General features: G+C 46.3%; 2 protein-coding genes across 3 annotated transcripts in view; one reads left to right on the top strand and one right to left on the bottom strand.

Annotated features, from left to right (window-relative positions):
• Positions 1 to 11,699, top strand: part of MAML3 (mastermind like transcriptional coactivator 3) — a 447,074-nt gene extending 435,375 nt beyond the window's left edge. The window contains exons 4-5 of the mRNA XM_060115625.1: positions 4,092 to 4,176; positions 8,643 to 11,699. Coding sequence (XP_059971608.1) covers positions 4,092 to 4,176; positions 8,643 to 9,637 — 1,080 coding nt within the window. The 3' untranslated portion in view covers positions 9,638 to 11,699. The remainder of the gene's footprint in view (positions 1 to 4,091; positions 4,177 to 8,642) is intronic.
• MGST2 (microsomal glutathione S-transferase 2) overlaps positions 6,966 to 14,743 on the bottom strand; it is a 40,567-nt gene continuing 32,789 nt past the window's right edge. For both annotated transcript variants that reach the window (XR_009534068.1, XM_060115639.1), the window contains one exon: positions 6,966 to 8,279. The gene's annotated coding sequence lies outside the window, so the exon portion shown is untranslated. The remainder of the gene's footprint in view (positions 8,280 to 14,743) is intronic.

Below are 14,743 nucleotides of genomic sequence, written 5' to 3'. Positions count from 1 at the left end.
AGACCTTTCCGTTAGTTAGGCTTTTTCTTAGAATGAATTAGTTTGTTCTGAAAAGACAGGCTTCAGCCATCCATTTGAAGACCCAATTGCCAGAGACCGTTCTTCAGTTCAAGTCTGGCTCTTTTCTTCTGGCTTCTGGTACCGGGGTCTGTAGAATCAGCATGGGGGGCAAGGGTGGAAGGGGGCTGGCTCACATTCTTCGTAAATTCTGACATTTCCAGCATGAAGAAAAAAGAAAATAATTCAGAGAACTTTGCTTCTTGGAGGAAAGTGTCAGGAGGAGGGACTGAGAAGAATTCTTACAGAATTGGTTACGAACAATGGAACAGGAACAATAGCAGAATAATAGGGCCCACAGAACTACCTAGAAGCCTGAACTCGGGGTCACAGGAAGGGTGCCAACTGGAGAAAATTCCCAGCAGCTTTGAACACAGCTCAGGCAATGTTTGAGTTAAAGGCCTAACACAGAGAAAGCTTTGCCTTAGACATCTTTGACAACCCTTGACATATATAATTCCTCCAGCTTTGAAAGAAAGCCTTCCATGCGGGCGACTCCTCTCAGTTTCAGTGGGTTTTGTTTTCCGAGATGCCATTGCCTGATTTCGTGTTATCTCGGGAGAGGCCTGAGGGCTTCCCCAGGAGTCCCTGGATGCCTCCCGTGGGGGCCTCTCCAGCACGTCTCACCCTTCTATTATAGGAGACGTGAGGCTGTCATCTAAGGCTCAAGGCCCACAATTACCCTTCTAGAATGTTCCTAACAGGATCAGAATTTCGGAAATGTATTAAGCATCCTCCACCATATCTATAGGAGAGGCTGTGTAGGACACAAGACACGTCGAGGTCCTTAGTAAACCAAGGGCAGCAGTTCAAAGTAACACCAGTCATCCCCCAAATAGAAAAATTGTACTGTTGAGCACAGTCCACTTATGTTCCCTTGTTCGCTTTTGTTCTTGAACAGCTGTGTAATTATCTCCCTTTTTACTGAGGTCAGTCAGCTGCCTGGCAGCTCTTGTACAAACAAACCTCTATCCCTCTCACCCTGCATAAGGTGTGTGACAAGGAGCCACGCTCGTATCTCTCAGACAGTGATAAATGGAGCTGCCGAGGGGAAGCTGGGCTTTGCAAATCCGCCCCTCAGCCAATCCCAGGACATTTCAGGTGTGCCTGATCCTTGGAGAGATGGTCTTTGATGTCTGTGCTGTGACCAAGACACAAGGGGGAGTCGGGGTAGCCAGGTCAAACTCAGCTGTGCCAGCCCAGGGGTGTCCCCTCTTGGCAAGGTCAGCCAACCCCGGGAATGAGGGGGAAGGCAGGAGACCGGGAGCATTGCTTTCACAGGATGGTGCCCACAGACCATGAGGTGAGAGAGTGCGGGACCCCTCAGAACCCGGGACACAGACAGACAGACATAGGGCTCCTCAGAAGAGATGAGGAAATGGGAAACTGCAAAAAAAATGAGTATAATTCCTGAACGACTGTGTGTTCCGGGAGCTGAAGAGGGACCAAGGAAAGAACAGTTCACTCCGGGTCACATCCTTTGCTTACTGTATGATTTTGGAAAAACCACCTAACCTCTCTCCTCATCTGCCAAATAAGGTTTTCCTAATCTCCCAGCCTTCCTCCTGATGCTCAACGTGAGTAATGAGTGTAAAACCCTTCGGAAGCTGCACAAGGTGTGGATCTGCCACTGGACCCTGGTGTCACGGGAGGTAGCGTAAGAGCTGCAGCTACACGTGCCAGCCATCCTGTGGGACTAGCCCAGAAGTAAGTCAGAGGGATGTAGCATCTCACCTGCACCTGGGGAGAGTGCTTATTGATGCCTACACTTCTGAGGTTGAATGTGGCCGTATCAACGCCAAGCTGATTTCCTTGGTCCCTGCAGCGGCAGTGAAGGCATCCTAACACTTTCAATTTTGCCAACAGCGTACTGGGAACACTTTGGGTTTCCGGAAAGGACATGTGAGGGAAAACAGAAAGACTGGGGATATCTTGCATATCTTTGGGAACTTTCAAATGGTTCTCAGTGGACTTAGAAATCAGAACAGAGCAAGTTGAAAGCAGGTGTGAATTAACATTTAATGTGTAATTCTCAAGAGCACGGAGCGTGTCAAATCCCACCCATTCACAAAGGGTCAACGGAATCTGGAATTTTGGATCTGAAAGGAACATTGAGGATCATGAAGTCCCTTTATTTTACACACGAGGAGACTGAGACCAGGGAGCTTACGTTATTTTTTTCAGAGATCGCAGAGCTAGAGAGGGGCAGGGCCAGGACTGGCACCTGGGCCCCCTGACTCCTGACCGACAGTCCACCCCAGGCCACCCCAGGGCTGATGCCCAGCTGTAAGTGGGACAGTTAAATTCTTACATAATATGGGAAGTTTGGCTTCTGAGAAGCTTTTAAATGCTCACCTTACTCTCAGTAATGTTCTTAGATTGCTGCCTAAAAGATTAGCATGGTTTCTTGTCTACGCTGTGTCTATACAATTAATTCATTTCAACGGTTTCGTGCAAAACACCACAGGATGGGGTGAACAGAGGCCCTTCTTTTCTTTGGTTGCCAGTGCTGGCTGGCCTTGTCAAGAAAAAGAAAGAAAAGGAAAATTACAGAGCTGCCCAGGAACAAAAACAAGAGAAAAAATAGAAATAAACACATGTGTTAAGAAGTGGTCAATGTGTGTTATTTTTATAATGAACACTGTAAAGGGCGGGGCCCCTGTCTGTTTTCCTAGCCCTTGCAGATGAAAGGTGCTTGATGCATATTCCACAGCTGCAGAGGAGGTTAGATGACATGCCGAAGGTCACGCAGCTACTTGACGGCAGACCCAGAACGAAAACCCCTTTCTTTGCTCTTTCCACCTCACTCTTGTTTTCTCTCCCTTTTCACATACAGCATGATAATGATCATAATAGCCTTCCCTGTATATTGGTAACAGTGCCGGCAGTGCAGAAGCCCTGTGACTGGACGAGGAAAACCTAAAACGCAGGCCTCCTGGTTCCTGGTGTACGTGGAATCCCACGCGGTTTCCTCAAGGCAGTAAATGCTGTATGTTTGACTTGTGGAGATGTATTTTGCAGGCAGGGTGGCTTCCTGGGAATAAAATGAGCCTTTTTTTTAATAGGCCCTGAGAATCCCATCTTCCTATCCCCGAAGCATCTATTTTAGGTCATTAAAAGTTAGGGCTTCCCTGGTGGCGCAGTGGTTGAGAGTCCGCCTGCCGATGCAGGGGACACCGGTTCGTGCCCCAGTCCGGGAAGATCCCACATGCCGCGGAGCGGCTGGGCCCCGTGAGCCATGGCCGCTGAGCCTGCGCGTCCCTCCGCAACGGGAGAGGCCCCAACAGTGAGAGGCGCACGTACCGAAAAAAAAAAAAAAAAAAAGTGAGCTGCTTGTCCGTTTGAGCTCGGTACCCACCGTGCTGAGGAAAGCACGCAGGCTGATGTCGGAAAAGCAAAGTCAGAACTGCCTGCCTGGCTACACCTCCCTCAGAAGCCAGCAAGTCCACACGGCAGAAAGGCCGCAGGTGTGCACCGAGGGTGTTTGCAGCAGAGGCGGGGCTCTGACAGCCGGAAACCAGAAGCACCCTGAACAGCCACCCCTATAGCACGGGCAAAGGCATCGTGGGCTGTTCTTATGGGGGGAATACCACTCGACAGTGAGCATGAATGGACCCCACTGCAGGCATCACCGTGGACGGAGCTCCCAAACGCGATGAATGCAAGAAGCCAGACCCCAGAAAACAGGCTCAAGTACATTGTCTCAGGCCACTTCCCTGAAGCACAGAAGCAGATGTAACTAACCTGTTGCTAGGCTGGGATGGTGCGCCCACGGGTCAGGGGAAGAGCAGTGGCTGGGAACGGGCAGGAGGGGCTTCTAGCAGCATTCTGCGTCTCGATCCACGAGCATGTTCCTTTGTGAAAATCCGTCGCACGGGGCACGGATGCTACACGCTTGTGCCCTGACCTGTATGCGTGTTAGTCTTCAGTACAGAGTTCAGTTTTTGAAAACCGCTTCCTCAGAACAGCCAGGAGATCTAACTGTGCGCCTCCTCCCGCCCCGCCCCCCGGCCCTCCTTGTCCTATCGTTTCAGCAGCTGCAGCCGCCGCAGTTACCCCGGCAGCACCTCCAGCGGCCGCGCAACCCGTACCCAGTGCAGCAGGTCGCCCAGTTTCAAGGTGAGGCCGGTGCACACCTCTGCCATTGTATCCCTTCCAGTGGGCAAGTGTAAGTGAATGTAGAGCCAGTGACAATGCCACGGCTGCTGTGTTTGTGTCCAGGTAATATTAAAAATATTTAAGAACTGATGATGCCAGCCAATCAGAATCCCAGGCGTTAACCTTTGGGTTGCTGGGCCCCAGAGAGGTCCTGGTGGGCCCGGGGCGGGGGCGGGGTGGCGGTGGGAGTGGGACTGGAGCAGCTGTTCTTTACCAAAGGTACGGAAGTATTTCGGTGGTTTAACAACCAGCAAAGACATACAGGCGCCGACGGACCTAATATCAGCCCTGTTTAAGTCTGGATCGTCATCTCAGTGGCCATGGGGAGGAGTGGGGGGAATCCCGTGTCACATCTTTCTTGCTAATCCCAGCAGGTCAGCTGACCATAGCCCTCACTTCCAGCAACCGAAGTAAAATAATCTGGCTTTTGGCAGCCACTAATCTCTGCTGAACATAGAAGACAAATAGGGACTTGAGTTTGATTGGACTTTCTTCATCCTGCTGCCCTTTGCACAAATCCTGAATCATGGCCCCAGGAGCAATGGGTGCACTGTTTGTCTGGCGTTGCCATTCCTCTGTAAAGTAGGAGGTCCACTCAAATATCAGTCGCTCCCTTCTCTAACAGAGAGAGTCCCTGTGGGTCTTGTATGGGGTGGAGGATGGGTCTGAGGACCCTTGCCAATCTCATCCACATGAGTTTTCAGGGAGCCGCAGGGGTCATGAAGCAGCAGAAATCCTAATTCCTGTCCGCTGTCCTTTTTGAAGACCTAGATCAGTGCATCCTAACTTCTCAAATGTTACCTATTGCTTTGACAATCTGCCAGAAGCTATGAAGCCCCTTGCACAGAAATATCCATATATATAAATAAATACAAACTTTGTGGATCATTTCACAAGTGTTACCCTTTTCCATAGACTGTGGGTGAAAATTTTGTGATCTAGGGCAGCCTTTTTTCGATCTTTGGGTTGCAACACTCAAGTAGGTTGTGAAGATAATTGGCCACAACCAACATTTTTTAACAAAATAATAGAAATGATTGGAGTGTATCATAATTAGGGCAACTTTTGTTTCTGTCCTAAACCCACGTGTGTATGTACTATGAGTTGTGGCTTAAAGAGTCTGAAAGCCACTGATGTTCACGGCCACATCTCCCTGAAGACTGCCTGTGGACCCCCTGGGGCTTGAGCCACTCTCACCCCCTCCCATCCCTGGGACATTTATATCACTTCAGATCCCTTTGGCCTCGACACAGGGAAGGACAAAGGGAATTGTTCTGTGCACTAAATCAGTGCCAATATTCTTTGAAGAATTCTGTTTCTCACTTGGTCAGTGGCAGGGAAGAGTGGGAAATAGTCATTGTTACCTGTGTAGTTTTTGTTGCAGACTCGGAGCCCTCTTTTGTACCTGTGGTTCTCAGACTTGAGCCTGCATCAGATCACCAGCACAGCTGGTTCAAAACAGAAGCCCGCCCTCACCCCCAGAGTCTCTGATTCAGTAGGTCTGGAGCGGGGCCCTGAGAATTTGCATCTCTAACAGGTTCCCCACAGTTGCTGTTGCTACTGGCCTGGGGCCATACTTTGGGAACTGGTGCTTTGTATTATGAACTAATTTAAACCATTAAATCTGATGCACCTGGTATTGTGTCCCTTGAGTTTTCTAGGTTCATAGCTCATGTACTATTTTTTGGAATACAGGGACCCACCAAAATTTAGTAACTCCTCTATGTTATGAGTTATTCTGAATGGTTTGGACCCAATTTAAAAGTTCTACTCTTTGAACTTTTCTAAAACCCCAAATCACAGGTAATCAACCTAAAAAACTTAGCTATGCTTAGGGTAAACAACCAGTGACATTTTAGGGTTCCTAAGCTGGTTGATATGATAATTTTTAAATTTTTCTTCTGTATTTTCATGTATTTTACTGACATCCTAGATATCATAATGTTATGTATCTGGGAAAATAGCAAATTCATAGATTAAAAAATATTGTCCTTGGAGAGAAGTTCTGTTAGGAATAACTTGTCTGAGACCTACAGGTCCACTGACCACTACAGTTTTCAAAGGTTTTAAAGACGAACTTTCTCTTACTGAGTTCTGTGTCTCTGGGCAATGTTACATGCCTAGGGGAAAAGCTTATTTTACATAAGTATAGACTTCTTGTGAGTGAAAATAGAACACAGACCCTTCTGGGGAAAAAATTGCATGTTACCGTCTCTGTTTGAATATGGAAAATTTTCTTTGACGTTGTGATGTTAACCAACAGACAAGAAAATTAATTTGACTACAGTATCTCACAGTCATATCTGTTATAGACAAAAATAAAAAAGAAGAGAAAGTAGTCCATTGTTTAACATATGTAGTTGTCAGATAAAGACGCATTCATTCTTTGAAGGCATTTGAAGTTTTTTCCTTTGTATATTTAAAATTACCCAAGTTCATAAAACCAGATTAATATGAGGTTTTTTGTTTTTCTTAGGTTGAAAATATGGTGCTGACTGCTGATATTAAAAGGTCCTTTTTTTTTTTTAATAAGAATTACATCTGGATAGTGTAGTCATTGACACCAAGTAAAAATAAAGGTCGGCTTGGATTAATGGTTTGATACTTCTTAAGAGGCACTGCAGCATTTTTGCCCTCTAAAGAAAGGAAACTATTTCTCATTCACAAAATTAGTCCAGTCAATATCTAATCCCTCAACATATTTATTCTAAGTTACAACAAAAATGTCCGAGATATGAAAAGTCCTTCCATCTGTTTCCAGCAGCCTGTTTATGTAATCTGGGTCTATCCAATCAATCTCTGAGTTAGCAATATTTTTCCCTTAAATTTTTTTATAAGCAACTCAATAACCCATTTCACCACAGTTGATCAGATTGGCCATGTAGTCAATACAAATTTAGTTGTTAAGGTCACAAAGCTTCATAACAAGATTGCAAGTTGCAATATATACCACCATCCAGTGTTTAATCAGGAACTTTTTTTAAAAACTCCACTTAGATACAATTAAGCTCAAAACAAAAAACTGAAACGTTTCTAGGGATCTCCCCCAGATCTTTCTGCTTTCCCCACAGTAACCATTTCATTTTTCAATTCAGCATGATATTGATCTCAAGCCACAAAAACTTGTCATAATCAAAATTCCCATAATTTTCTTTCTTAAAGAAAGAAAGAAAATATGGAGACATATTTGCTGCCCAGAAATCAATAACCCCATCAGGAAGACAAAAACACACTTCAGTTATCTGCCAGGGTGCCAGGCTTAACAAGGTTACACTATTCTCATCTGGTTTCTCATCCAGGTTCCAGGTAGGATCAAATTTGCTTATAGTATCGATTGGCTCCCATGCTGCACCTTTTTTAAATGTCCAGGAAAAAAACTATTTTTTTTTCATAGACTTAATCATTAGCAGGGACACAGAAAAATCCATTTCTGTGCACCTCCTAGCCCTTGACAACACTGACGGGTTCTAAGGGTGACATTTCTATTCTCTTGACTGGTATAGAAATTTCCCGGAAACGTGTAAAGAAGGACTCACTCAAATGTCTGATTAGGGTTGAGTGACTTGGCATTGATATTGTGGTCAACTTTTAAGCAGCATCATTAAAACTGCCTTAGTGGTCATTGCTGATTTGAAGGAGTAGCCTTTGTTGGAGAAATGCATAAAGTTCATTGCCAAGTAGCAAGTAGGAGGATGATTTCTTTTTCTAACTCAGGAAGCTGGCCAGTTCGCACCGACATATTATGATTCAGAGAATCTGGAGCATGTGGAAGTCTACAGAGTGGATCCAAGAAATGTCCCATCTGTCGAAATAGTTTCTTAGCAGAAGTGATAGCCTTTAACCTCTCAAATCCTACTCAAGTCTTAGGGGAAATTAGCCTAATGGTCTTTATTGATAGTATTCTCTACTGAACCATATTCCACTTTACAAATAGGATATGCAAAGTGATCAGCCATTTCTGCCTGATTTAGCCCAGGAGGTGAATTTCCTCTCACCTCCAGAAAGATGGTATCTTATTGGTTGAGGGTGGCATCATATCAAGACGGGTGAGAAACGATTTGTTTCTGAAATGTGAACAAAAATAATATCAGGGTATAGCAAATAGAAAAGTCAACTACAAAAGCCTATGTACTGCATGGTCCCAATTTTGACGTGTCTATTTATATATTAATGTAAGTTAGTGGTCATCTCTGGATGATGGGAATGACCTTAATTTTCATCTTTATGCTTTTCACTATTTTCCAAATTTTTTACAATCAGCATATGTTACAGTCAGAAAAATAATACTCTGGTTTTTTTAAGGATTTATTATGAGTAGCTCCTTTCATCTAAGAGAATTTTGTCAGTCCCAAAGAAAAGTCCAACAACTTGTTACCATGCATTGCTTGTAGAGATGAGTGAACAGGTCTGTCCTTTTCTCCCTGCAGGGTCTCCCCAGGACATAGCAGCCGTGAGAAGCCAGACAGCCCTCCAGAGCATGCGAACTTCACGGTTGATGGCACAGAACGCAGGCATGATGGGAATGGGACCCTCCCAGAACCCAGGGACAATGGCCACAGCAGCCCAGTCAGAGATGGGACTGGCCCCTTATAGCACCCCACCTACCAGCCAACCGGGAATGTACAATATGAGCACAGGAATGACCCAAATGTTGCAGCACCCAAACCAAAGTGGCATGAGTATCCCACACAACCAAGCCCAGGGGCCGAGGCAGCCCACCTCGGGGCAAGGGGTTGGGATGGTGAGTGGTTTTGGTCAGAGCATGCTGGTGAACTCGGCCATTACCCAGCAGCACCAGCAAATGAAGGGGCCGATAGGCCAGGCCTTGCCCAGGCCCCAGGGCCCGCCGAGGCTGCAAAGCATTATGGGAACGGTCCAGCAGGGAACACAGAGCTGGCAACAGAGGAGCTTACAGGGGATGCCTGGGAGGACTAGTGGAGAATTAGCATCATTCAACAACGGCGCCAGCTACCCACTGCAAGCTGGCCAACCGAGGCTGACCAAGCAACACTTCCCACAGGGACTGAGCCAGGTGGTGGATGCGAACACCGGCACGGTGAGAACCCTCAACCCAGCTGCCATGGGTCGGCAGATGATGCCACCGCTCCCGGGGCAGCAAGGCAGCAGCCAGGCCAGGCCAATGGTCATGTCTGGCCTAAGCCAGGGCGTTCCCGGCATGCCAGCATTCAGCCAGCCCCCGGCACAGCAGCAGATGTCCAGTGGCGGTTTTGCCTCAAGCAGCCAGAGCCAAGGCTACGAGCGGAACCCCCCTCAGGACATGTCATACAATTACAGTGGCGACACAGCTGGGGCATCCTTCCCCAGCCTCTCGGACAGTGCCGATCTCGTGGACGCCATCATCAAAGGTGGGCCGGGGGATGAGTGGATGCAGGAGCTCGATGAATTGTTTGGAAACCCCTAGTCAAGAGGGGCCCCGGCAGCCACAACTCTAGTGGTTAAAGCTTCAACCGTGAAAAAGAAACAGGATGTTGCCTCATCCTTGTTTTTTTGTTTATTTGACCTGCGTAATCTGAGCAAAACTGCAGCCGGCTGACAGTGGAAGATCCAGGTGCCAATCCACAGCCCCGCTGGGCCTCATTTCACCTGGTTTTCACACAGCAATCAAGACAGACGCCCTGCGAATCCCGCTGCGAAAGAGGGGGACGCACCAGAGACAGGTGGGGAAGATGATTCTGTAGCCCCTCTGCTCGGCCCTCCCTGTGATCGTCCGGCCCAACAAGAGCTGCTCTGGCCAAGACAGACTGCTGCCTGACGTGAGGTGGCCGTCAGCCCCTCCTGGCCCTGGTCCAGAGTCTGTAGCTTTGGAGACACAAAGGAGAGAGAACCTGGGACTGAGAGTCCCACGGAGCCTGCTGGGTGGTGGCACAAGCCAAGAGCACATGTCAGAAACGCGCTGAACTCCGGCTACAAAGAGATGTCAGGCTTCAAGACATACTATTGGTCTGGAGGGTGGGTGCAAAGAACAGTGAGATGTCACAGGAAGACACAGGATCCTCCAGGCCTGTCTCCTGCCCGTGATGACCCTCAGGAATTTTGGAGCCATTGCTTCACAGGGTGAGCTTGGAGAAGGGTCCTGGCAGTCCTGGGCGGGCAGCCCTCTGCTGGTGACCGGGGTGGCCATCGCTCTGGGGAGTTGAGCTGGAGCCTCCTGAGGACCCGATAGGACCCAGCCCATCTGGGCAGTCCCCATCTACTCCTGGAGGCCGAGGACGGAGAGGCCCAGGCTGGACGCTGTGTGTCTGCTAGCACGGCCGCCCTCCTCCCCGGTCCCTGTCCTTATTCCTCCTCGCTCTACCCCAGCCTGCCCTTGCCCTTGCCAAGAAGAAATGAAGCTTTTGTCTTCAGGGAGCCCGGGCAGAGGGAAAATAGGTGCGAGAAGAACTTAGACAGTGCCTGAAATGCAAAGGTGACACTGGAGTTTTCTTTCTCTGCCTGGAACTAAGCGGGCCACTCTATGCTTCTGGGACACCAGGGAGGACTGGCCTGGACATCGCTGGCTCTGGCTCCCTTTGGGAAAATCCTAGGGGTGATGCTCTAAAATCAGCCCGGCCCTTCATCCCTAACTCACCGGAAAGACAAATCTCAAACCCTGAAAGCTGAGGAACTGAAAAGTCGACTGCTCCACGTCCCACATGTTGAGAACGAAAAGCAAGCAGGTATGGTTCCTTTCCTGTGGGCAAAGCGATCCCCTCCTGAAGGTCTGTACGGTCGTTCTCTTGGTAATTCACTCAACTCTGCCCTAACTGAAGTCTGTCTGAAGGGATCCACAGCCTCCGCTGTCGTACTGCTGATCTCATCCGTCCTCTCCTCCCCGCCCACGGTCAGGTTCTGGAGGCCACGGGGCATAACCATTGTCCTAAGTGAGTGAGAGTGGGGTGAGCTTTCCTCCCGCCGCCCCCGCGCCGGACTGGCTGCACGGGTCCTGGGAAGGGGGTTCGAAGGGAGAGCTGGGGGCAGAGGATGCAGAGAGGCGGCAGGCAGGCAAACACTGCCCTTGACCCGCTCGCCAAGTACCAAGGTCATGGCCCTCCTCAGCCAGGGGCAGGATGGAGAACAAGTGGGCCACCCCTGGGAAGAGGCGGTGGGTGGCAGGCTGACTGTGAACTCCCTGTGTGGGGAGGGACACTGCCAGGAAAACTCTTGAGTGGAAACAGATGAAAACCAAAAACAGAAGAAAGAAAACAAATGAGAAGACACAGAATATATAATTACCTTTTTCTGAAAGGTACAGGAAATCAATGTATAAGAAATGATGAGAAACTGGAGGTGGCTGATGGAGGGGGAGGGGTGCTCCATGCTCTTTTTAAAGCTTCCTCCGAATGCTCAGTACTGGGACCAACTACATAGAGAGGTAGATTTTAACAAGGTGGTTTTGTTTTGTTTTTGTTTTTACTACGGTGCTGATGTATATGTAATGTCTAAAAAAAGTTATCTGTAAATAAGTTTTTACAATATGACAGATATCACTGGGTCTACTATCTGTAAAAAATATACATATAAATATATATATACTGTTTGTTTAAAATAGAGTATTTTTATTTCATTCCTTAACTCATCATCCCAGCAGTGGTACTGCACTTCAGATGACATCATATTACTAATTTGTACTGTATGACCTATGGCAACTTCCTCCATTTGATTCAGATTTTTCTAGTTTTCTGTTTTTACTTTGTACATTGAGCATTGCTTATTTCCTTTTAAGAAATGTACAGAACTCTGAAATGTAGAAATGAAGTGATGTTGACATACCACTTTTAAAGAAAAAAACAAATAAAAGATCATTATCTGAACCAATCCAAAGTTGAGTGTGTTTTAGGACCGTCACTGGAGCTCCAGCCTTAGTTAAGCAGATGGATTATGCCTGGGTTTTAATTGATTAACTACAGTTCTAGTCTCCAAATTTTTATATCATTATTTAAACATTTAAGTAACAGTGGAGATCAGCCATTCCCAGCCTTTTTAATTCTACCACACTACTAAATGTTCTAAATTTGTACTCCAGGAGATGTGGCAAAGGTAAAAGAAGAGAGTCATCTATGAAAGGAATATACTGAATCCATTTGTAGACTCAGAACCATAACAATTCAAATTCCACCTGGTTCACTCAGAGAACTTGGAAACTGATAGTAAACTTTTTATTTAAAAAGGAAGAAAACTCAAGGAATATACTGGGCCTGGCCCCGCCCCCCTCCACACACACACACCTGGCCAGCACCACCCAGACTGACGAATGACCTGCTGGTGCAGGAGCTGGACAAACCCTGAGATATCATTTCTGTTCCAAGGTCCCCTGCAGGATCAGGCAGAGGCTGGGACTTGGCCAGAAGGTGCCTCCTTGCTTGGCTTCCTGCCTTTTCCTGCCCTGTTTCCCTCACTCCCTCAGTTTCCCCTCCTGGGAGCCCTTCAGTGACAAATCACACACATGTGAATCCACTCCACTTCTAGAAGACCTGACCTAAGTCTTCCCATCAAACTTTAAAAAGCATAGTAAAGCAACATGTTTCGAAACTGTCTGGGTGAAGCAGAAAAAGAGGCCACAAGAATAGAAAAAGGTCATCATCAAAAATAGATCCAAAGCAAAGGTGAGTTTTAATATGTACAAACCAAGAGAAAGAATGAACTTGACTATGGAAGAAGAGGCCAGCCCTACCCATGGTGGGCTGCGGTTCCAGACCAGCTGACAAATAACACCATGTAGAAAACAATGTGACACTGGGCTTTGTCCCAGTGATATGGGCTTAGTGACATGAGATCAAAAATGAACTGATTCACGGGTGGGGATGGGAAGGCTGACAACAGAATAAAAACATGAAGTCTGAGAAGGGCTGAGTACTACTCCTTGTCCTGATGAGTCAAAACCACATATTTTTATTTACTGCACTGGATGGATAGAATACCATTCTCCTTTAAAATTTCTTATTTATAATCTTGTTGACCTTTATAAGGTCCCAGCGCAGCAAGTGTATAACGGGGGAAGAAGGAGAATAAACACCTTTCTAAGAAGTCACTAGGCACCTGCCCCGTAAGAAGGAGGTATTTTATTGCTGAAAGTTAAGGGACATTCGAAAGCATTAAAGGAGCTATTTCTGCCTTTAACCATTCTTTTCAAGGAAGGTTGTATCTAGAGAAAAAGGATAAAAACAAATGACCTGATATTTTTCCTTATTAATGACTTTTTTGGCCACACCTCCTCTACTTCCAATCCTGCAAAGTGCGAGAGGAAAAATACCTTGGAAGAGAGCAGGGCTGCTTGTTTGTGTCATCAGTCCTTTATCTTTCTAACTTATTTTTCATTTTAAGTTCTAAGGACATTATGTTTCCATGCTGGTGTTCTCTGGACAAGTTACTACAGACACCTGTTTCATTTCATAACAGGCGGAGGTAATGAGGGCAACATTCACACACTTGGGGCCCAAGTGTCCCTGCCACGTCCAGGACAGCTGCTGGCCCACAGCTAATGCTATGGTTCTATCCCGACCTCAGATCCCAAGTCAAGGAGGATGCAGCACTCAACATAAAACTCTTCAGAGCTACTGAGAACCTGACTTTAGCTTTTAACTTTGCTTCAGATATTTAAACTTGTATGACAATCATTTTCAAGCCATCAGAAAAAAAGAATAGTACAATGAATAACTATACACTTACCAACCTGATTTGATACGTGTTAACTCTTCACCATATATGCTTCACATACATATTTTGTGGAACCATTTCAAAGTAAGCTATACATGCACAGTCACTTTACCCCTCAACCTCCCAGCATACCTCGCCAAAGAATTAGGGCATTTTCTTTCCTAGACACAACATCATTATCACACCTAACACAATGAATTCCCTGATGTCTAATTCTCACTCCTTATTCAAATTGTCCCAAATGTCTCCCATAGCTGTTTTTTTCTAACCAGGATTTGATCAAGGATCCCACGTTGCCATTTGGGTTTTATGCCTCTTAAGGGTATCTTTTAATGCAGAAAAGTTCTTCTCCATCCCTTTGTTTATAACATTGACTTTTTGAGGCAAGGAATCTGATTTCTAAAAATAAAATCAGTCAATTTACTAATATGTAAAAAATAGGTATGTCAGATCAGAAACTCACATCTCCCTGGCCAACAGGTTTGCTCCATGTAACCAAATTACAGGAATTAAAATTGTCAAGAGGTTGCCTTGGTGACAATAGAATTGGAACAAAGGAAATAAATTCTATAGTTCAGATATTTTTAAAGATAAAAAGCTTTGAAATGCGGGTGGGACCATCTTTTTTCCATATGTTGTCTAACCAAACTCTGTGTGTGTGTCTTTGTGTGTGTGTTTATAGTTTACATCTTTAAATAGTTCCAATTTAAATGCAAGATAGAAATTGTTTAAAAATTCTCAAGTGTAAGATTTGGAAAGTTGTGGGGTTTTTCCCACTTCCAAAGGATAATGAGTTTGCAGTAATTATGCTTTATGGTCAACAATTTGCACTTTAGGGCTTCCCTGGTGGCGCAGTGGTTGAGAGTCTGCCTGC

Source organism: Mesoplodon densirostris, chromosome 1 (assembly GCF_025265405.1).
Source record: "Mesoplodon densirostris isolate mMesDen1 chromosome 1, mMesDen1 primary haplotype, whole genome shotgun sequence".
NCBI lineage: Eukaryota > Metazoa > Chordata > Mammalia > Artiodactyla > Ziphiidae > Mesoplodon > Mesoplodon densirostris.
The sequence above is the reverse complement of the archived record's forward strand: the minus strand, read 5'-3'. Positions and strand labels throughout refer to the sequence as shown.